General features: G+C 37.0%; 1 protein-coding gene across 1 annotated transcript in view; it reads left to right on the forward strand.

Annotated features, from left to right (window-relative positions):
• The first annotated feature begins 250 nt into the window (after nt 1–250).
• TAOK3 (TAO kinase 3) overlaps nt 251–22,216 on the forward strand; it is a 74,814-nt gene continuing 52,848 nt past the window's right edge. The window contains exons 1-4 of the mRNA XM_021703617.2: nt 251–311; nt 1,498–1,589; nt 17,223–17,317; nt 18,339–18,420. Coding sequence (XP_021559292.1) covers nt 1,539–1,589; nt 17,223–17,317; nt 18,339–18,420 — 228 coding nt within the window. The 5' untranslated portion in view covers nt 251–311; nt 1,498–1,538. The remainder of the gene's footprint in view (nt 312–1,497; nt 1,590–17,222; nt 17,318–18,338; nt 18,421–22,216) is intronic.

The raw sequence follows: 22,216 nt of genomic DNA on the forward strand, positions 1-22,216 counted from the left end.
TAATTACTTTGACCTACCTGTAAGTACATCCAGGAATCTGGGCCCCCGTATAACATGCGGTAATTACTAAATCCCCTTCTGGCTATCTGAGCAAGGTTTTTTTTAATAAACTTTTTGTCTTATTAATTGCATGCTCTGACCTATTCCATAATCAAAGTTGAAAAGTAATTTTCTAACCCTCTTATTTTTTCCTATAGGGATATTAAAGCAGGAAATATTCTTCTAACAGAGCCAGGTCAGGTGAAACTAGCTGATTTTGGATCTGCCTCAATGGCTTCTCCTGCCAACTCCTTTGTGGGCACACCTTACTGGTATGTAGAATTTAAAAACTAGAATTTTAAAATATACATACATGAACAAGATGGGCTCAAAGCATTGCTTTTGTTTTGTTTTTTGACAGTGTCTCACCATGTGCCTCAAATGAGATTTCATTAAAGGATAGAAAACTCACTGGCAAAAAAAAAGAAACACTCTGACTTAGTATAAAATTTCCAGAGACTTTAAATTGTTCAAATAAGGTTGATGTCACTGTGTGTAAACTGAGCAGGATTATCAACTCCCTGACCAAGCTCAGGTTTTAGATTTCATTTGAAGTTTCTTTTGAAACTTTCTCTTGAAGCAGAATCTCTAGGCAAGGACAAAGTAGTTTCTTTAACCTTCTCTAGTCAACAAGCATAAATATTACCTTTCAGTGAAAGAAATGCGGTTTCTTTTTTTTGTTGAGTTCTTTTTTTGAGACTTTTCTTAGTTTGTCACTCTGAAAATTTCACCCCATCTATTCAAGATGCCTTTCCTTCCTTTCATAGATAAACTAGAATTTCATTGTATCTTGGACAATGACTTATATCCCTGGATAATTACTTACCTACTAAAAAAATTAGCTACTCTTTGAATTTCCTTTCTGTCAATGATCATCAAGTAGCATTTACTAAGCAGGCACTTACATATAGTAACAGAAAAAAAAAACCATATTAAACTGATAAGACCCCTGCCCTCCTATGGAAATCCATTCTGGACAAACAATATCCATTATCATAGCCTGTTTGTTTATTTTTTGAGTTGTAATATCTTTGAAATATCTGATTATATTGTTTTAAATAGTTCCATAAGTATTTTCTGTGTTGTCTATAGTTATTTGTTTAAGTATTTCCTACATATCAATCCTTTACAAATCTTTCTGAGGTAGCTACTAGAATTCTTTCCACATTACAGATGGGAAAACTGATATACAGAGAGGTTAAGTAATTTAGCTGCGGTAAAACTGATAGATAATGGTGGAATCAGGATTTATTGAAAATAATGTGTTGTTTCCTGTAAATCCTTGAGTATAATGTTTATGTTTTGAACAGTGTTTTTCCAAATGACTTGTATAAGGAAATAATGTCTTTACTAGACAAAATTTTAGACTGTGCTCAAACAGCTATTTCACCAAATCACTTCATTAGATGAATTTTGTTTTTAATTTGCAACTCAAATTTTGTACATTACATTTGGCAGGATGGCTCCAGAGGTGATCTTAGCTATGGACGAAGGACAGTATGATGGGAAAGTTGATATTTGGTCACTTGGAATCACCTGTATTGAATTGGGTAAGTGAAAGAGTTGTGTTTTTTTTGGTTTTGGTTTTGGTTTTTTTTTTTTAGATTTTATTTATTTGACAGAGAGAGACACAGCGAGAGAGGGAACACAAGCAGGGGGAGTGGGAGAAGGGAAAAGCAGGCTTTCCGCCGATCAGGGAGCCCGATGTGGGGCTCGATCCCAGGGCCCTGGGATTATGATCTGAGCCAAAGGCAGATGCTTAACAACTGAGCCACCCAGGTGCCCCAAAAGAGTTGTTGTTATTGTACTTTTGAAAATCACTCCTGACTATAATTGTTAATTCATTCATCCTGCTATTATTTAATGGGTCACTGCTCTATGTGGGCCAGGCAGCGTGAATTTATTAAATTTTTTTTCTATGCTTTTGTATAACATCAGAAGATTCCTTTCTCTTTGCTACATTTTCGTGTTATTAATTTAAAAGAGTTTGAGCAGGTATAGCAAATAACAAATGTGGGAATATACAATAATAAGTATTAATATTTGAAAAACATCCATTCTCCATATCATGAATGATAACTTATGCCCTTCCTTCCCAGTAGTAATTTAATTTTGACGTGTATAAGGGAAATCTAAAAAAGTAATAGCAGGCTTATCCAAGATCTGACTGTAAAAACTCTATTTGACCCATTTACAGAGCAACCTCAGAGAAAACTTCTTGTTAGAAGATGCCCTCTGCTTTAAAGTTGTTCCCCAAACATTGTTGCATTTACATAAAATTGTCTAACATACCACAGATTCTTGATCCTCTGGTTGTATTTTTTGAACTTTAAATGTATCCTAAAGTCACCTTTATCTGGGGCTATACTGGCAGATTTAACCAATGATTCTCAGGTCACTGGTGGGGCAGATAAGATTACTGTGGAGTTGGAGAAAGTGATGCACAGTTGACCTTCCAAAGCCACTGAGATCCGGCTCCAACATTGCCTTTATCTAGATTTTTATTTAAAATTTTTATTTATAATTATTTTATTTATAATTTTATAAATACATTTAATTTAATTTTTTCATCAGTTTTTTAAAATTTCTTCATCTAGTTTTTTGGGTTAATTTCCTCTACTCTGGTATCCAAATTGATCCTGTAAGAATTTCTGAGCTCCAGTTTGATTCTCAGACTGTAGTTTTCTTTATCCTGAAATGTTTGGCTTGTAAAGACAACTTGGGATACTTTGTATTGCATTTCCAGTTGCTTCACTGACTCCTTCCTTGAACAAAGAAACATATGATAAAGATATGACTTGTCTTCTTTTTTTTTTTAACCTTAAAGAAATATTACTTTTTAAAAAAACAATTCAGGGAGGAGAGTTAGAATATTTAATATTTAATTTTTTAAAAATAAGTAATATTCATATGGTTTATAAATCAAAAAATATAAAAAGACATGCAGTGAAAGAACTTCTCAGACCTCTGGCCCTATTGACCCATTTCCTTTCCCACCCCTGCCAGTACATACAGGGCACCACTGTTACTAATTTCTTGTATATCCTTCCAGAGCTTCTTTACAAATATACAAACTGGGGCGCCTGGGTGGCTCAGTTGGTTGGGCGACTGCCTTCGGCTCAGGTCATGATCCTGGAGTCCCGGGATCGAGTCCCGCATCGGGCTCCCTGCTCGGCGGGGAGTCTGCTTCTCCCTCTGACCCTCCTCCCTCTCATGCTCTCTGTCTCTCATTCTCTCTCGCAAATAAATAAAATCTTAAAAAAAAAAAAAACAACAAATATACAAACAAATATGGATATACATGTATTACATTCCTTTTCTCACCCAAATTAACATATACAACTGGTTCTGTATATTGATTTTTCACTTAACAACGTCTTGGAGATCTGTTTTATATTAGTAACTTAGACCTCTTTTTCTTTTTCTTTTTACTGGCATCATCTTATTCCTCCAGTATTATGGATATACCATAATTTATTTGACTAGTCCTCTGTTAAAGGATATTGAGGTGGTAGATTTCTTTTCTACATTCTTTTTTTTTTTTTTTTTTTAAAGATTTTATTTATCTGAGTGAGAGAGAGAACATGAGCAATGGGAGGGGCAGAGAGAGAAGCAGACTCCCCGCTGAGCAGGGAGCCTGATTCAGGGCTCCATTCCAGTACCCTGGGATCATGACCTGAGCCAAAGCAGACACTTAACCAACTGAACCACCCAGGCGTCCCTCTTTTTTACATTCTAATATTGTGTTATTCTCTCTTTCACTACAAAGGAAATTAACTTAATTTATTCACACTGATTATGGGGAGGGAGACTCAGCAGAAATATTTGCATACTTTAAAAAGGACATATGATGCACTTCCAATAATACTATGTACAACTTTACAAGGTAGTCCTAAAAGTCAGAGGGCCAAAACTAGTCCAGACAATTTTGAAAAAGTAGAATTTGGACAGAAAAATCACTGTACCAAAATCCATACCATCATAATTAAATCAATACAGCATTGATGTAGGGAAAGACTAATATCCAATAGAACAGACAGTAAAACCTAGAAATGGACTCATGTATAAGTCAGATTTTGTTATAAGACTGGAAAAGCAGGGGCGCCTGGGTGGCTCAGTCGTTAAGCGTCTGCCTTCGGCTCAGGTCATGATCCCAGGGTCTTGGGATCGAGCCCCGCATCAGGCTCCCTGCTCCGCAGGAAGCCTGCTTTTCCCTCTCCCACTCTCCCTGCTTGTGTTCCCTCTCTCGCTGTGTCTCTCTCTGTCAAATAAATAAATAAAATTTTTAAATAAATAAATAAATAAAAAGACTGGAAAAGCATTATAAATCAGTGGGGAAAGGATGGCCCATTTGATAAATAATATGAGGCAATTTGTTAATTGTATAAGGAAAAACTATAATTAGATCCTAGCTTATGCCATACACAAAAATAAAATTCCAGATTGGTTACATACCCAAAAGTAAAACGTAAAACTTTAAAACTTTTAGGAGAAGCCCTCTTATGACTCAGTTTCCTCATCTGCAAAGTAGAGACAACAATGCTACAAAGCAGGTGCTATTATTATGAAAATTAATGAATATATAAAATATTTATCAATGGATACTTGGGCTGCTTCCATATCTTGGCTATTGTAAGTAATGCTGCAGTAAACATGGGAGTGCATATATCTTTTTGAATTAGTGTTTTCATTTTCTTTGGGTAAATACCCAGGAGTAGAGTTGTTGGATCATATGGTCTTTTCTATTTTTAATTTTTTGAGGAAATTCCTTACTGTTTTTCACCGGGGCTGTACCAATTTACATTCCCACCAAAAGTGAATGGATAAAGAAGATATTGTGTATACACACACACACACACACACACACACACACACACACACACAGAGAAATATTACTCAGCCATAAAAAAGAATGAAATCTTGCCATTTTGTAACAACATGGATGGACCTAGAAGGTATTATGCTACATGAAATTAGTGAGAGAGAGAAAGACAAATACAACATGATTTCACTTATATGTGGAATCTAAACAAATAAATGAATAAACAAATAACAGAATCAGACCCATAAATACAATGAACAAACAGATGATTGCCAGAGGGGAGAGGGGTGGGGGATGGGCAAAATGGGTGAAGGGGAGTGGGAGATACAGGCTTTCAGTTATGGAATGACTAAGTTACAGGAATAAAAGTCACAGGCATGAGGAATATAGTCAATGGTATTATACTAGCCTTGCATGGTGACAGATAGTAGCTACACTTGCCGTGAGCATAGCATAATGTAAAGGGTTGTTGAATCACTGTGTTGTACTACTGAAACTAAGTAACATCCTATGTCGACTATACTCTCTCTCTCTTTCTCTTTCTCTCTCTATATATGAAATACTTAAAATATGGCATGCCATGTAATAGACACTATATAAATGTAATTATTATTACTATTATTACTATAGGAGTATATACCTTTATGGGTGTGGGAAGAATTTTTCTAAAAATATTTTTGAGGGGCTCCTGAGTGGCTCAGTCCTTAAGCGTCTGCCTTCAGCTCAGGTCATGATCCCAGGGTCCTGGGATCGAGCCCCGCATGGGGCTCCCTGCTCAGCAGGAAGCCTGCTTCTCCCTCTCACACTCCCCCAGCCTGTGTTCCCCCTCTCGCTGTCTCTCTCTCTGTCAAATAAATAAATAAAATCTTGAAAAATATATATATATTCATATATATATTTTTGAAAACATTGACAAATATGACAACTTTTAGTACTTTAAAATATAAAGCTATGTGGGGCACCTGAGTGGCTCAGTCGGTTAAGCGTCTGCCTTCGGCTCAGGTCATGATCCCTGGGTCCTGGGATCGAGCCCCATATTGGGCTCCCTGCTCAGAGGGGAGCCTGCTTCTCCCTCTCCTCCCCACCTGAGTGCTCTCTCTCACTATCTCTGTCACTGTCTCTCACTCTCAAATAAATAAAAAAATCTTAAATATATATATATATATAAAGCTATGTAAAATACAAAAATTAAAAGATAAGCCAGAGACTAATAGAAAGTAGTTTCAACATACCTAACCAACAGAGTATTGGCCCAGAATTTTTAAAGATTTCTTATGATTTACCACATTTCTTTATCAAAAATAAAAAGACAAACAGCCGGTAGAAAAATGGGCAAAGAATAATAATCAGCAAGTTCACTGAAAAAGAAACCTAAATGGACACCAAACATTCAAAGATACTCAGGCTCGTTAGTAATAAGGGAAATGCAAATTAATACCTTATCACACTGGGGCACCTGGGTGGCATCCGACTCTTGATCTCAGCTCGGGTCTTGATCTCAGGGTCATGAGTTCAAGCCCTGTTTTGGGTTCCATGCTGGGCATGGAGCCTATTTTAAAAAACAAACGAACAAAAAACTTTTTCACATTTATCAGACTGGCAAAAGTTCTTAAGTATGAGGATAATAAATAAATTTTGGGAAACTACTAAGGAAACAGGAACTCATTCATTATTTGTAGAAATGTAAATTGATATAACAACTTTGGGGTGTAAATTATCCAACATCTAGTAAAGTCAATGAGTAGTCTCAGTGACCCAGAATTTCACTTCTAAGTGTATTCCTTAAAGAAATATTTATGCATATACACTGGAAATGTGTACAAGAATGAAACCTTGTGTAGAAGCTAGAAAAGGTTGAAACAATCTAAATTCTTACCCAAGGAGGAATGGATAAATTAATTATGGAATACTGTATCACAGTTAATGATGAACTGGATCTACAGGTATCATCATGGATAAATCTCAAAAATCATAACACTGATGCAGAAAAAGCATTTGACAAAAATACAGCATCCTTTCTTAACAAAAGCCCTCAACAAAGTAGGGATAGGTGGAACATAACTCAACATCATAAAGGCATATACGGAAGACCCACAGCTAATATCATCCTCAATGGAGAAAAACAGAGCCTTTCCCCTATAGTCAGGAACAAGACAGGGATGTCAATTCTCACCATTACTATTTAAGATAGTACTGGAAGTCTAGCTTCAGCAGTCAGACAACAAAAAGAAATAAAAGGCATCCAAATCAGCAAGGAAGAAGTCAAACTTTCATTATTTGCATAGGACATGATACTCTATGTAGAAAACCTGAAAGATTCCACCAAAAAATTGCTAGAACTAATTCATGAATTCTGCAAAGTTGCAGGATATAAAATCAATGTGCGGGGGCGCCTTGGTGGCTCAGATGGTTAAGCGTCTGCCTTCAGCTCAGGTCATGGTCCTGGGGTCCTGGGATCGAGCCCCACATTGGGCTCCTGGCTCAGCGGGGAGCCTGCTTCTCCCTCTCCCTCTGCCTCTCCCCCTGCTCATGCTCTCTCTCTGTATCTCTGTCAAATGAATAAATAAATAAATAAATCTTTTTTTAAAATGTGATTTAATCTTTAAAAAATAAAAATAAACTCAATGTGCAAAAATCTGTTGCCTTTCCATACACCAATAATGAAGCTCCAGAAAAAGAAATCAAGGCATAGATCCCATTTGCAATTGCACCAAAAACAATAAGATACCTAGGAATAAACCTAACTAAAGAGGTAAAAGATGTGTACTCTGATGTGTACACTTGTGAAAGAAATTGAAGAGGACACAAAGAAATGTAAAAGCACTCCAAGCTCATGGATTAGAAGAACAAACATTGTTAAAATGTCTATACTACCCAAAGCTATCTACACGTTTAACACAATCCCTATCAAAATAACACCAGCATTCTTCACAGAGCTAGAACAAACAATCCTAAAATTTGTATGGGACCACAAAAGACCCTGAATACCAAAGCAATCCTGAAAAAGAAAAAACTGGAGGCATTACAATTCCAGATTTCAAGCTATATTACAAAGCTGTAGTCATCAAGACAGTATGGTACTGGCACAAAAATAGACACACAGATCAATGGAACAGAATAGAGAATCCAGAATTGGACCCACAACTATATGGTCAACTAATCTTCAAGAAAGCAGGAAAGAATGTCCAATGGAAAAAAGTCTCTTCAACCAATGGTGTTGGGAAAACTGGACAACATGCAAAAGAAAGAAACTGGACCAATTTCTTACACCATACACAAAAATAAATTCAAAATGGATGAAGGACCTAAATGTGAGACAGGAAACCATCAAAATCCTGGAGGAGAATACAGGCAGAAAACTCTTTGACCTCGGCTATAGCAACTTCTTACTGGACATGTTGCTGGAGGCAAGGGAAACAAAAGCAAAAATGAACTATTGGGGCTTCATCAAGATAAAAAGCTTCTGCACAGTGAAGGAAACAATCAAAACTAAAAGGCAGCCTACGGAATGGGAGAAGATATTTGCAAACGACATCAGATAAAGGGTTAGTATCCAAAATCTATAAACAGCTTACCAAACTCAACACCCAAAGAACAAATAATTCAATCAAGAAATGGGCAGAAGACATGAACAGACATTTTTCCAAAGAAGACATCCAGATGGCTAACAGACACATGAGAAAATGCTCAACATCACTCATCATCAGGGAAATACAAATCAAAACCACAATGAGATACCACCTCACACCTGTCAGAATGGCTAAAATTAACCCAAGAAACAACAGGTGTTGGTGAGGCTGTGGAAAAGGGGAACCTTCTTGCATTGTTGGTGGGAATGCAAACTGGTACAGCCACTCTGGAGAATAGTATGGAGATTGCTCAAAAAGTTAAAACTAGAACTACCCTATGACGCAGCAATTGCAGTACTAGGTATTTACCCAAAGGGTATGAAAATACAGATTTGAAGGGGTACATGCACCCCAATGTTTATAGCAGCATTATCAACAATAACCAAACTATGGAGAGAGCCCAACTGTCCATTGACTAATGAATGGATAAAGAAAATGTGGTATATATACAATGGAATGTTACTCAGCCATCAAAAAGAATGAAATCTCACCATTTGCAATGATGTGGATAGAGCTAGAGTATATTATGCTAAGTGAAATAAGTCCGAGAAAGACAAATACCATATGACCTCAATCATGTGGAATTTAAGAAAGAAAACAGACGGGGGCACCTGAGTGGCTCAGTTGGTTAAGCGACTGCCTTCGGCTCAGGTCACGATCCTGGAGTCCTGGGATCGAGTCCCGCATCGGGCTCCCTGCTCGGCGGGGAGTCTGCTTCTCCCTCTGACCCTCCCCCCTCTCATGCTCTCTCTCTCTCTCTCATTCTCTCTCTCAAATAAATAAATAAAATCTTTAAAAAAAAAAAAAGAAAACAGATGAACATATGAGAAGGGGGGACAGAAAAAAGGGAGAGAGGGAAATAAACCATAAGAGACTCTTTTTTTTTTTTAAAGATTTATTTATTTATTTTGAGAGAGCGAGAATGAGAGAGAGAGAGAGAGAGAGTACATGAGTGGGGGAGGGTCAGAGGGAGAAGCAGACTCCCTGCCGAGCAGGGAGCCCGATGCGGGACTCGATCCCGGGACTCCGGGATCGTGACCTGAGCCGAAGGCAGTCGCTTAACCAACTGAGCCACCCAGGCGCCCAACCATAAGAGACTCTTAATGATAGAAAACAGAGGGTTTTCTATCTATGGAGGGAGGTGAGGGGGGATGAGATGGATAGATGAAGAGGTTTAAGGAGGTCACTTTTTGTGATGAGCACTGGGTGTTATATGTAAGTGATGAATCACTGAATTCTACTCCAGAAACCAGTATTGCACTGTATGTTAACTAATTTAACATTAAATTTAAATTTAAAAAAATTATAATACTGAATATTTAATGAACAAAGAAAGTTGCAAAACTATAGGTACAGTATGATACCAATTATGAAAATTTTATAAACACTTCTTTATATTGTTTGAGTGTGTGTATGTTAGTATATATATTTTTTTAAAGCATAAGAACATAGATGTAAAAGATTTAATTTCAAAATAGAACATTCTCTGGAGAGAGGAAGAAGAATAAAGTTGTATCTACTTTATTACTTTTTTTGGAAGAAAGTTCTGAAACAAATATGGCAAAATACTGATTAAATGGTAGGTATCATAATCTGCAAATTTTAAAGATTTTATTTACTTACTTTGAGAGGGGAGAGGGGGCAAAGGGAGAGGCAGAGAACTTCAAATAGGCACTGCACCCGGCACAGAGTCTGTCTGGGGCTCCATCCCACAACCCTGAGATCATGACCCCAGCTGAAACCAAGAGTCAGATGCTTAACCAACTGAGCTACCCAGGCACCCGGAAGAATTTAACTTTTTAAAAATGAGAAATAGGGGCACCTGGGTGGCTCAGTCAGTTAAGCGTCTGCCTTCAGCTCAGGTCATGATCCCAGGGTCTTGAGATTGGGCCCCATGTCGGGCTCCCTGCTCAGCGGGAGAGTCTGCTTCTCCCTCTCCTCACTGCTTGTGCTCTTTCTCCCTATCTCTGTCACTATCTGTCTCTCTCCAATAAATAAAATCTTAAAAAAAAAGAGAGAGAGAAATAGATGTACATTCCTGTGGTTTAAAAAAAAACAAAAACAAGAACCTGCCCTCTGCCTAGCACACAGTTAGCAATTTGGAATAAATTTTAAAATTAGACACCCTGAATTTGAATTTTGGCTTTACCGACACTTAGCTGGCAGGACCACCCCAAATGGCTGCACTAACACCAGCAGGCATCCACATAGTCTAGCATGTGACTGACACCTTTTGGAGTTGTATAACATGTTCATCCTGACTGTGAGAGTTTGGACAACTTTCTCAACTTGCTTGAGCCTCAGTTTTCTCACCTAAGTGACAATATCAATACAGGGGCGCCTGGGTGGCTCAGTCGGTTAAGCGTCTGCTTTCGGCTCAGGTCATGATCCCAGGGTTCTATGATCGAGCCCCGCATCGGGCTCCCTGCTCAGCGGGGATCCTGCTTCTCCCTCTACCTCTGCCTGCCACTCTACTTGTGCTCTCTATCTCTCTGTCAAAAAAATAAATTAAAAAAATCTTAAAAAAAAAAAAAAGAAAATATCAATACATATGCCCTAGATATTGTCAACTTCAATAAGATAACATATGTAAAGTATTTAACATAATGCCTACCACAGAACAAAGGCTTAATAACAGCTGATTGCATTTGTATGTAGGATTATTCCTATTTTTGTAATTTATATTCTAAAATGAACCAAAATTAAACATAACACTGATGCCGTAGCAGCAATTCATCTGTTATGAAAATTTAACAGGATGTACTACCTAAGTTGAACTTTACAGCTAATTAGCGTCCACCTATTGTTTTAACAAGTTTTTTTCTTACCGTAATCTTTCTAAATGTACGGTGGATTCTACCCTTTCCAACCTTCTTAAATAGAGCAAACAACATGTACCTTTTTTTTTTTTAAGATTTTATTTATTTATTTGAGAGAGAGAGAGAATGAGGGATAACACAAGCAGGGGGAACAGTAGAGGGAGAGGGAGAAGCAGGCTTCTCGCTGAGCAGGGAGCCGGATGCGGGGCTTGATCCCAGGATCCTGGGATCATGACCTGAGCTGAAGGCAGATGCTTAACTGACTGAGCCACCCAGGCGCCCCTAACATGTACCTTTTTATGAGGATTCAAGATCACCATCCCATCACTTTTTGTACTGTGTAGATGTAGTAAAGACTTAAGTTTCAAACAGCAGTTCACACTGGGTGAAATAGGTACTTATCCCAGGAGATACTTTTAGAACTTCCTCTCTTGAGAGAGGCCCTGATATATGCTTAATTTCTGATTTTATTTTTTATAAAAATGAATTAAAGTATGTATGAAAACACGGTCTCTGTATCAGCCTAACTTAGATTGCCTTTTATACAATGATTTTCGGAATTAAAGAACAAAGTAACCATCTCGGGGTGCCTGGGTGGCTCAGTCATTAAGCATCTGCCTTCGGCTCAGGTCATGATCCCAGGTTCCTGGGATCGAGCCCCACGTTGGGCTCCCTGCTCCGTGGGAAGCCTGCTTCTCCCTCTCCCGTCCCCCTGCTTGTGTTCCCTCTCTCGCTGTGTCTCTCTGTCAAATAAATAAATAAAATCTTTAAAAAAAAAAAAAGCACAAAGTAGCCATCTCCTGAATTGTCTTATCCTCCACAATGGCTATTCCTGCAAACTGACAGATGATACTACTGAATTATACTTACAAACATAGACTGTGTGGTCAGACAAATGTGAGTTCTGATTCCAGCTCTGCCATTTCTTAGTTGCGTGATTTCTGTCAAATTATTTGAACTCTCTATGAAATTTGCATAATAAGAACCCCTACCCTACCTTACCAGGATTGTCTGGATTAAATGAAAATATAGATTTAAAGTGTTTATTATCATAATCCCTACATAGTATACTTAATAAATATTAGCTATGTATCATATTTCATCCCAAATTTTAATTTACATTTTAACATCTCTTTAAACTGGAAGGCATTTTACAGGCAACAGCATTTTATAATTATAATTGGCAGCATTTTTCTCCAAATTATACATAAAATTGTGGTGCATCTTAATAGTGGTACATTTTATAGTCCGTGGCATCTTAGATTCAGAGAAGGATGGTAGTACATGCTCAGTTAATATTCATTAAGTAAAATTGTTACCGAGGACATTTAACTTCTCAAGAATTACTCAAAATGTATTATATTGCTAATGCAATAGACCATACAAGTATCTTTTTAAAAGCTTTTCTCTGTATTTCTATCTCTGTAGCATTAATCTTGTAAATGGACGTATAAAAGAAGGGTATTTTTTTACATGAAAAAAGAATAACCTGCTGCATATAAAACCCTAAGCAATGATTTTTCTGTTTTCTATATATTTGATATACTTTAAATTGTACTTTTAATGTTGAAATTACCTTGAAAATTGTGGATAGTGTTGTCCCCTTTCATTGTGATATTTCTTCTATAATACTGTATATATTTTTTTAAAGCTCCCTAATCTGTAATTTAAATTGCTAAGGTAACATCACAAAGGAGGAAGATGATAATGTTATTGGCACTGTCGTTCTTTCCCGGATCAAGCTCTACAGTTCCTGAGTGGTGAAGCCTGTTCCGCAAATTATCTTTTGCTAAATTAATTTTCCACTGAAAGAACTAATTAAATGCATGAATCCTCTGAAATCTTTGGACACTGAAATTGTCCATTCAGCAAATATTTTATTTTTCAAGCTTATTTCAAGAGAAGTTAATATGATGTTCATTTGTTTAACCTACAGACACTTGGTTCACCTGCAAAGGTCATGATAGAAGCTGGCAAATGGTTCATTAGCCTTGTCAGGGAATTTATTGTGCTCAGAAATAAACTCTCCAGGGGAAAAAAAAAATCACAAACACACAAAAACATAAATGTTGTCATGTAGGTTTTTTGCCTGGAATTTTCATCTCCCACATTAGCCACTTTTGATAATAAATGAATGTTGTGATGACTGTTGGGGAGAAGCAGGCATATTTACTCTTCTGAAAGCTGCTAATGATTCTTTTTCTTTTTTTTAAATTTATTTATTTATTTAAGTTTATTTATTTTTTAGTAATCTCCACACCCAACTTGGGGTTTGAACTCACCACCCCGAGATCAAGAGTCACACGCTCTACCAACCAAGCCAGCCAGGCGCCCCCCTTTTATTTTAAAAAATAGCAATACAGTCTACCATAAAATGCACAGGGTTGTATAAGAGGCACTGAGACCTACTGAAAAGAACACATTTCTTGGATTCTTACAAGATGGGTTGAAGTCCCATTTTAGCCACTTACCATGTGACTTAGTTTCATTATTTAGGCTAGCTGAAACTCAGTTTCTTCAGTTGGGAAATAATGCTTGGAATAATAACCCTCTTCTTGCCGAGCTAGTCTCAGAATCCTGAATGACATGTAGCACATGGTAAGTGCCTGACCTGTAGTAGGAATTCAGTACATGGTACTAATTATTGTTATCGCTAATTATTATGGTTTTCAGCCACATTTGTTCATAAGAAATCTGTTGCCACAAAAACTTGGTCATTGTCTTTAAATAGAAATCATTATTTTTTTCGTTTTAGTTAATCCAGCTTTTTTATGCTCCCATCCTTTTCCTTTCTTTTGAGAAAATCTCAATTACATATCGCAAAGGTGGCTTCAAAAGCACTCCTACTTCCTATTTTGCTGCTTCTGTGGAAGACTGTATGCAGACTATTGTATTCTACAATAAGGGTTGACAAACTTTCTGTAAAGGACCAGATAATAAGTGTTTTGGGCTTTGCAGGCTTTGCAGGCATAACATTCTCGTTATAACTACTCAACTCTGCTGTTATAGCATGAAAACAGCCATAGACAATATGTTAATAAATAAACGTGGCTGTAATTCAATAAAACTTTACAAAAACAGACTTCTAGGTGAATTTGGCCCACAGGCCATAGTTTCCCAACCCTTACTCTGTGGTATGCTGGCTTAGCAATGAGTGCTGTCACCATGGCTCAGAGGATTTATGTAGCTGAGGCCATCTGAAAGTAATATTTAGCAAATGCTTCTCAGACCATAGAGCCGTGTGCCGTTTAGAACACCTTTAGTCACGTGCTTCTCTACTACAGCTCTTCTACCATCGTGTGGCTGGTTGTCGTCTTGTTCACAGCAGAGTGTTGGCTCCTTATAGCCTCACCATTCTTGCTTCAAATCTGAGCTACTGCCCTTCTTGTCACTACTAAATTGGATTTTGCTGTTGCTTTTTGTTCCTTCATCCTTTTTCCAAATTTCTGTTCTCTTCTTTCTCTAGTCCCCCTTCCTGGCTGTTTCTCCTCTGCAATTCAGTGTTCTTCTGAGCAGCTTGAATTTTATACCTTTTGCCAATAAATGAGAGGCTTCCTATCCTTCTGGCAGGGAATGAAGCCATAACATAGAATCTGATGTAAGCCCCAAGACTTAGTCACTCCTCAGTCATTTTTGTAACTTCTTCCTCCACTGGATTCTTTGTTTGTTGACAGAGTTTCTTCTTTGCCTTAATTTGCCTTACCTTCATTTATTTATTTTATAGTTATTTTTAGACCACCAAAAATATATATCAGGTGTATGCTCAGCAGTGGGAATGCGAAGATGAACATAATAGGCATTGTCTTTGCCCTCATGAAGTTTAGCAAAGAGGACACACGTTATGTAAAGAATCACACAAATAATTATGTTGCAATAGGTAGTAGAAAGGAAAAACATAATTTGCAGTGACAAAATCTAATAGGACCTAGCCTGAGAAGTCAGAGAAGGCTTCCCTAAGGAAATGCTTATAAGCATATAATAAGCCTTAAATAAATATTTGTGATGAATGCAAAAATGCAATTATATTTAAGGGGAAACCTGAAAGGTTGGCAAGAATTAACCAGATAAAGTTTAGAGAATGAAAGTGAGAGGGGAGTCCAGACAGAGGAAGCAGTATGTGTGAAAGGCTCTGAAGTTGGTTCTCTCAGTGAAGCAAACGATGACTTGAGAAGAGGGGGGAAGCATTGCTTCTCAGAATGAAATGCTAGAGGTCACCAGGGTTGTGTTAATGAAGGCAAATAGGCTATGTTTAAGGATCTGGACTTTGTCCTAAGAATGATGAGAAACCACTGACGGTGACACGATGGGTTCCTAGTTCCACATGGCTTCAAATACTTGAAGTTGTCAGAAGGCCAAGCTCTAGAAACTCTCCAGAGTGTACCTCCTGCAAAATAAAGATAAACACATAAATATACCTGAACCTAAACCTGAACTCTTCTACATTTGAAACAGATATAAATCACTACAACTTTCAAATTTCCACTTGTCGACAGTCCATGCCCCTATGATACTGGTAGCTATTTCATGAGTATATAGTATTCTATTAAAGGCTAATAAAAAGTATTTATAGATTGGTAGACTGTACATTTTAAAAGTATCAGAGAACACTTAGTCAAGACTATAGGAGGCCCCTCCAAAGCATCCTGTATGAATAGCCATAGTTGTCTTCTGCTGGGGTACTGCCAGCGACTTAAATTTCACTACTCTTAAAATTGTTCATTCCAAGTTTGGCGGGGGGGGTGGGGGGGCTTTGTTTTCTTGTTTTCTCACCCTGGCTTTTCACAAGTCATCCTTCTGCAAGTGAAAATGTCTTTTGTGTTACTTCTGTCCTTAGTTCTTATTTCTTAGAATTGCATAGAATAAGCCAAATTCACCATTTTTAAAGTGCTTAAAAACCAAGATGCTTGATAAAACCTGAGAATTAGATTATGAATTACAAGGTGGGACTGTGTAAAGAATGCATTAGGATAAGCATGGTAGAATGAGATAGTGATTTATCTTCTAGGGCATAATAACTAGTAAATAATATAAAATCAACTGCACTCAGAACTAGAACCTTGTTTCTTTCCTTTGGTCAACAAATCGTGCACTTACTATGTGAATAACATTCTATATTGCTTGAGGAATAAAAGCATTAAGAGTACTAGGGTTGTAAGATCTTACTCGCGGAGCTAATGATTTCTTTTGAGAGAAAAGATTGTTTGTTTATGTGAGTGCAGTAGGAGAGCACATGCCAAATAAGCAGTACTAAACTAGAGCTATAGAAGTTCCAAAAAAGAGACCATGATGGGCTGAGATGGAATAAATCTATTAAGAAATACCTAACTTCACTGAGTTTCTCTTTAAAAGGGGTTGGACCAACCCTTGATTATGATTTATTCCCCCGCCCCTTCTCCCATTTCCCTTCCACCACCACCTGTATCATTTATTTGGCCTGGATGAGCCTTCAGACAGTGTTTATTGAGTTGAATTACTTTATCTCCCTTGCTATGTTAGTCATGTTGAAGGTGTTCCATTCTATAATAATTTTTCTCATTCTATTTTTCTGTGCCTTATGGATTGTTTTCAATGAATACATATGTTTACATTAAAACACATACATACAAAGATGTTCATACCTATGGTGGGAACACAAGCAAAGACCAGCATTTGAAGATAGGTGAAAAAAATTTTTTTCTTTGAGTATTTTGAAATGGTTCTGTTAGGAGCTTTGCCAGTGTACATTAAGATGACCAGCAGCCTCTTCTGAATGGCTATCCTGGGCTGACCTTAGAGATTAAAATAAGTGGATTATGTGGCACGATGACAGTAACGAGCCATTGATTTAGCAGCAAAGCTTTGCTCACAGATCCTTACTTCTTTGTCTGCCTGATTTCTTTCAAGAACTGCTTTATCGTGTTTCTTTTCCTTCAGCGGAACGGAAGCCCCCCCCTTTTCAACATGAATGCAATGAGTGCCTTATACCATATTGCCCAGAATGACTCCCCAACGCTACAATCTAATGAATGGTAAGACTCTGCTCTCATTTTAAGTCTCTAAGGGAATCACCATATGTATTTGGCACTTTAATTCAATCACATTTTAAGTATCTGACCTAGAAACCATATATTCCTTCATTGTATGTTATAGTAAGTGACAGTGGTAGTTTATAGGCATGAACTGGCTATGCACACACACACACACACATTTTTATTTCTGCCCTCACTGTCACTTGTACTGTGTTCTTAATGTGTGTGTAGGAACTGAAATTCTACAGGGAACATGCCCTGCTATCTTCCTAATAAGTCTCATCTCTTAAATCCTGACAGTCTTGTATTGATCATCTCAGCTCTTATCACTTCTTGGCAGAGATAAAGTACCTTCTCTGATGTCATTATTTTTCCAGTTGTCATTTCTTTTATTATATGTATATTTAAGAATGTTGACACTGAACATACATTATCTATTCAGAAGACGTATTGTTCCTTATAGAAAATTGTAACATTTTGATAACTGTTTGGGCCACAAGAGTTACAGAAGAAGGGCAATTTTAAACAAGAGTGGACAAAATGGAATTCTTAAGAGAAGGAAGTTTTTCCATCCAGAAACCATATTCCTAAGTTCTCTTCCCTTATGCTTCAAATTTTACTACCTGGTTATAGGTGGGGGGTGATGGAGAAGTTACCAACTAGCAGTGAAGAATATAGGCTTGAGACTTAGGAGAGTTGTTATCTTTGGAAAGAAAAATGTGTATAAAACTATTGTATATATAAATAATAATTTTAATTTTCTGACATAAATTATGATTTGATCTTGCCTATTTGTTAAGATATGTTTGTGTTGACTAACTTGAAACTCCACATTCATTATCCAAATATTAATTTTTAGATACTATAAACTTGAAAATGGTCCACTTCTCCTAATATTCCATATGTTTTATTAAAAATCTCTTAAAGTATAAAACTTTCCCTTGAATGAGAATTATTTTAAACACCCAGTGTATTCCACAGACCCTGATTTTATTTTCTTTTCATGTATTTGCACATATAGGACAGACTCCTTTCGGAGATTTGTTGATTACTGCTTGCAGAAAATACCTCAGGAAAGGCCAACGTCAGCGGAGCTATTACGGGTAATTTTTCAAATTTATATTTGAGTAGGGGGATTTAAAGTCATGTTGTAGTGGAATATAGTAAATCATCTCTGTGGCAGCTCATCATGACAAACTGGATTAGAACGTGCTGCCTTCTCATTTATCCAGAGATAATAGCTAGGCATAGAAACAGCAAGATTATCACAATGGATGATGCTATATATTCCATGTGGACAGTTTTTTCCCCAGCTTTTCCATCTTCTCTTTTTTCCCCTCCCTCTTTCTGCCTATGACAACAAGTAATTCTCTTTGCTCTGATCATCATTGTGATTTCCTATGACTAATATCAGCATGAACTTCAATACAGTGCTTTCAGGACAGTCTGCCAATGTTTCACATGCCAACTCGGGGATTTTTGGTTAGGTTGTTGCCAAATCATCAGGCAGTGAAGATGTACAATAAGTATACAAAGCATACATTTGCATCACATTACATCATACATGTTGGTGACAAGAGTATCATGTTAACTCCATTCATTTGATTTAAACATCGCATTTTTGGGCATCTCGTCATGTAACATTTATTATAAACTTTATATGTAGATTCCATCAATATCAGTGAAGTGTGTGGAGACTTTTACAACATAAATATCTTTTATTTGGCACAAACTAGTCCAGATTTATTTAACCTCTTTATGTATGTATATTTTTCAACTCTTTTTTGTTGGTTGGTTGGTTGGTTTTAAGAAAAACTCAGAAAGATTATATTGCCTAAATTTGAAAGCTTAAGACTGTCAGCTGCCTTTATAATTGAAGAGCACCTTGTCTAGGTCACAAATTCTTGATTTACATTTTCTTTTTCTGAGAACTCTGTAAACATTATTCTATTTTCTGGCTTTAAGTGTTCCTGAAGATGCAGGTCTGAAGCCAGTGAGTTTTTCCACATTAAATTAAGTTTTTTCTTCTTGTAAATAGTAGCCCACAGAAATATGGTGGCCAAAGCAACAAGGCAAAGGACTCTGTCTCATTCCCTTTGGTGTAGGGCCATCCTGTGTTCTAGACATGAACTCTACTCTGTATGCCTCATTGACACCTCCACATTTCTGTAGGGAACAACGACAACCAGAACAAAGCACCAGATAACCTAAGATAAAGTAGTATCTTTATTACTTTGAAGTAAGTGAAAAAAATTTTTAAATGGTGGTGGGGAGGAGAAAGCACTCCCATAAAGGGAAAGAGATAATTTGGGGCTATATTAAAATTAAGGGGGAAAAGCACCTCAGAGAAGAAGATAATACAAGGATTCAAAGATGAATTTTAGGGTACAGACACCAAAGGGATATAAAAAGCAAGCAGGCAGAGGTAAGAAAAGAAATGGAAGAGAAAAATTAAAACACAAAATCATAAGCAACAAACTAATGTAATAAACCAACCCATGTAGGGTATTTCCAGTGATAGAAAGTTGTAAGGAAATAAAGCAAAGTTAAATGCAAGAGGAAAAATTGTAAAGGTGATCATAATGAAGGTGACTCATGTGGAAGACAGGAGATCTAATATACACCAACCTGTTATTCCTGAAGAAGAAAGCAAAACGCATCTAGCAGAAGATATTTAAAGTGTACCTGAAGAAAAGTTTATTGGAAATAAATGTTTAGATCTTTATTTGACTTGATTTAGTCTTCATTTGATTTGGTGGGCCAAATCACATGAGCCCACCCTTTACTCAGCAAATATTTACTGATTGTCTATTGCATACCAAGCACTGTTCCAAGCACTAAACACACCAGTAAATATATGATATCAGTTCATAGTAAATTCTTTTTTTTTTTTTAAGATTTTATTTATTTATTTGACAGAGAGCGAGAGAGCACAAGCAGGGGAAGCGGCAGAGGGGGAGGGAGAAGCAGGCTCCCCACTGAGCAGGGAGCCTGATGTGGGGCTCGATCCCAGCACCCTGGGATCATGACCTGAGCTGAAAGCAGACACTTCACTGACTGAGCCACCCAGGCGCCTCCGTAGTAAATTCTTTGCGGGAAGATAAAGCAGGGACAGGGATGAAGAGTGATGGTGCCTGGCATTCCCTTTTTCTTTCTTTCTTTCTTTTTTTTTTTAAAGTAAACTCTACCCCCAACGTGGGGCTCAAACTCACAATCCTGAGATCAAGAGTTGCACATTCTCCCACCAAAGCCAGCTGGGCACCCCAGGAGCTGGTATTTTAGATGAGTTAGAGAAGGCCTTTCTAGGAAGATAACTTTTAAGCAGAGCCCTCAAGACAGACACCATGGAACTGATCTTCAGTAACCTGATGAAGTTCCTGAACTCCAAGGATAAAGAAAGATTCCTACAAATAGGCTGAAAAAAAAAAAAAAGTATTTTGGGGTGGATCTTTGACCCAGCTGAGGTGCTTTTTAGTTATAAAGGCAGCTGACATTTTCAAGCCTCACAATTAGTTGATTTTTTTTTCTAATAGCTTTTTTAAAAATTGCTCAATAGCAAAATCCAGTCAATCTAGTGATAAAACAAGACAGAAAAAGAGTGAGGGAGAGAAGGAAGAAAGAATGAATTAGGAGCTGAAGAAACTGTTAAAAGGACTGGTAGCAAACACCAAATTTAAATTGACCCCAAAAATTTTTATGTATTTCTTTTGCTTGGTTAAAGAGACTACATTCTTCATGTTGAATAGGTAATACAAATTTCAAAAGACAGAGTATGAAAAGTAAATCTCCTTCCTATTCTAGGACCCTCTCTAGAGTTAGCAACCACTGTCAACAATTTTGTGCATGTTTTTCGAGAGATATTCTATGCATATGGAAGTAAATATACCGATTTATTTTTGCACCAATGGGAACAAACTGTAAACACTATTCTACCTTGATTATGTGTTTGCCTGTTTTACTTCATAGTATGTTTGGCGTATTTTTTATGTTACTACATGCAGAGCTACCTCATTCTTATAAATGGATCCGTAACATTTTCAGAATGACTGTACTTGTTTTAACCAACCTCTTTATGGTGTTTGCAGTCTTTTGCTATTACAAACTACTGCAGTCATTTTCTATGTGTTGGTTTATACCTGTATATGGATATCGAAAGAATAAAATCCTGCAAGTGAAATTGCTAATCAGAGGGAATATAGATTTTAAATTTAAACAGATACTGACAAAAATCCTCCTCCAAAAACGTTGCACCAATTTATAGTTCCACTAACAAAGTATGAGGACCAACACTTTTTGAACTTGGCTCTCAGCTCAGTGGAAAACTTACAGTATTTCTTGTTATGAGCTAAGTTGAGCATCTTTCATAGGTTGAAAAGCTCTTGGTTTCCTCTTTTGTATACTCTTTGTGATCTTTGCCCATTTGTCTGATTGTTAGGGTTTTTTTCCTTATTATTTTGTAGTAGATCTTGCAAATATTTTTTTCCCTATTTCTCTTTCGATGTTCTTTATGCTGGGCTTCTTTTGAGAGGTCATGCAAAAATTTGTTATAAAGAAGTCAACTTGTTTCCTCCCAGTTGGCTATTTTGTTCCCAAATATTTTTAGGTAATTCATCTTTTCTTCACATTTTCTTCCTGACATTTTAAAATGTCACCTTCACATTGAATCCATTTAAATACAGAGCCAAGGTAAAATCATTTATATGGTTAATGAGCAGAACGTAAGCGCTATAAACACTGACAATGTAAAAATACTAATGTAACTAGAAAAACCTAGGGGTAGGAAAGAAAGATAAGTGTACTGATTTTCCTGTTTTTCAGAGTAGATGGTCAATAATATCCTTAAGTTGAAATGCATAGATTAAAAAAAAGGTAACTCCGATCTCCTTCATTTTTTTCTTT

The sequence above is a fragment of the Neomonachus schauinslandi genome, chromosome 14 (assembly GCF_002201575.2).
Source record: "Neomonachus schauinslandi chromosome 14, ASM220157v2, whole genome shotgun sequence".
Lineage (NCBI taxonomy): Eukaryota > Metazoa > Chordata > Mammalia > Carnivora > Phocidae > Neomonachus > Neomonachus schauinslandi.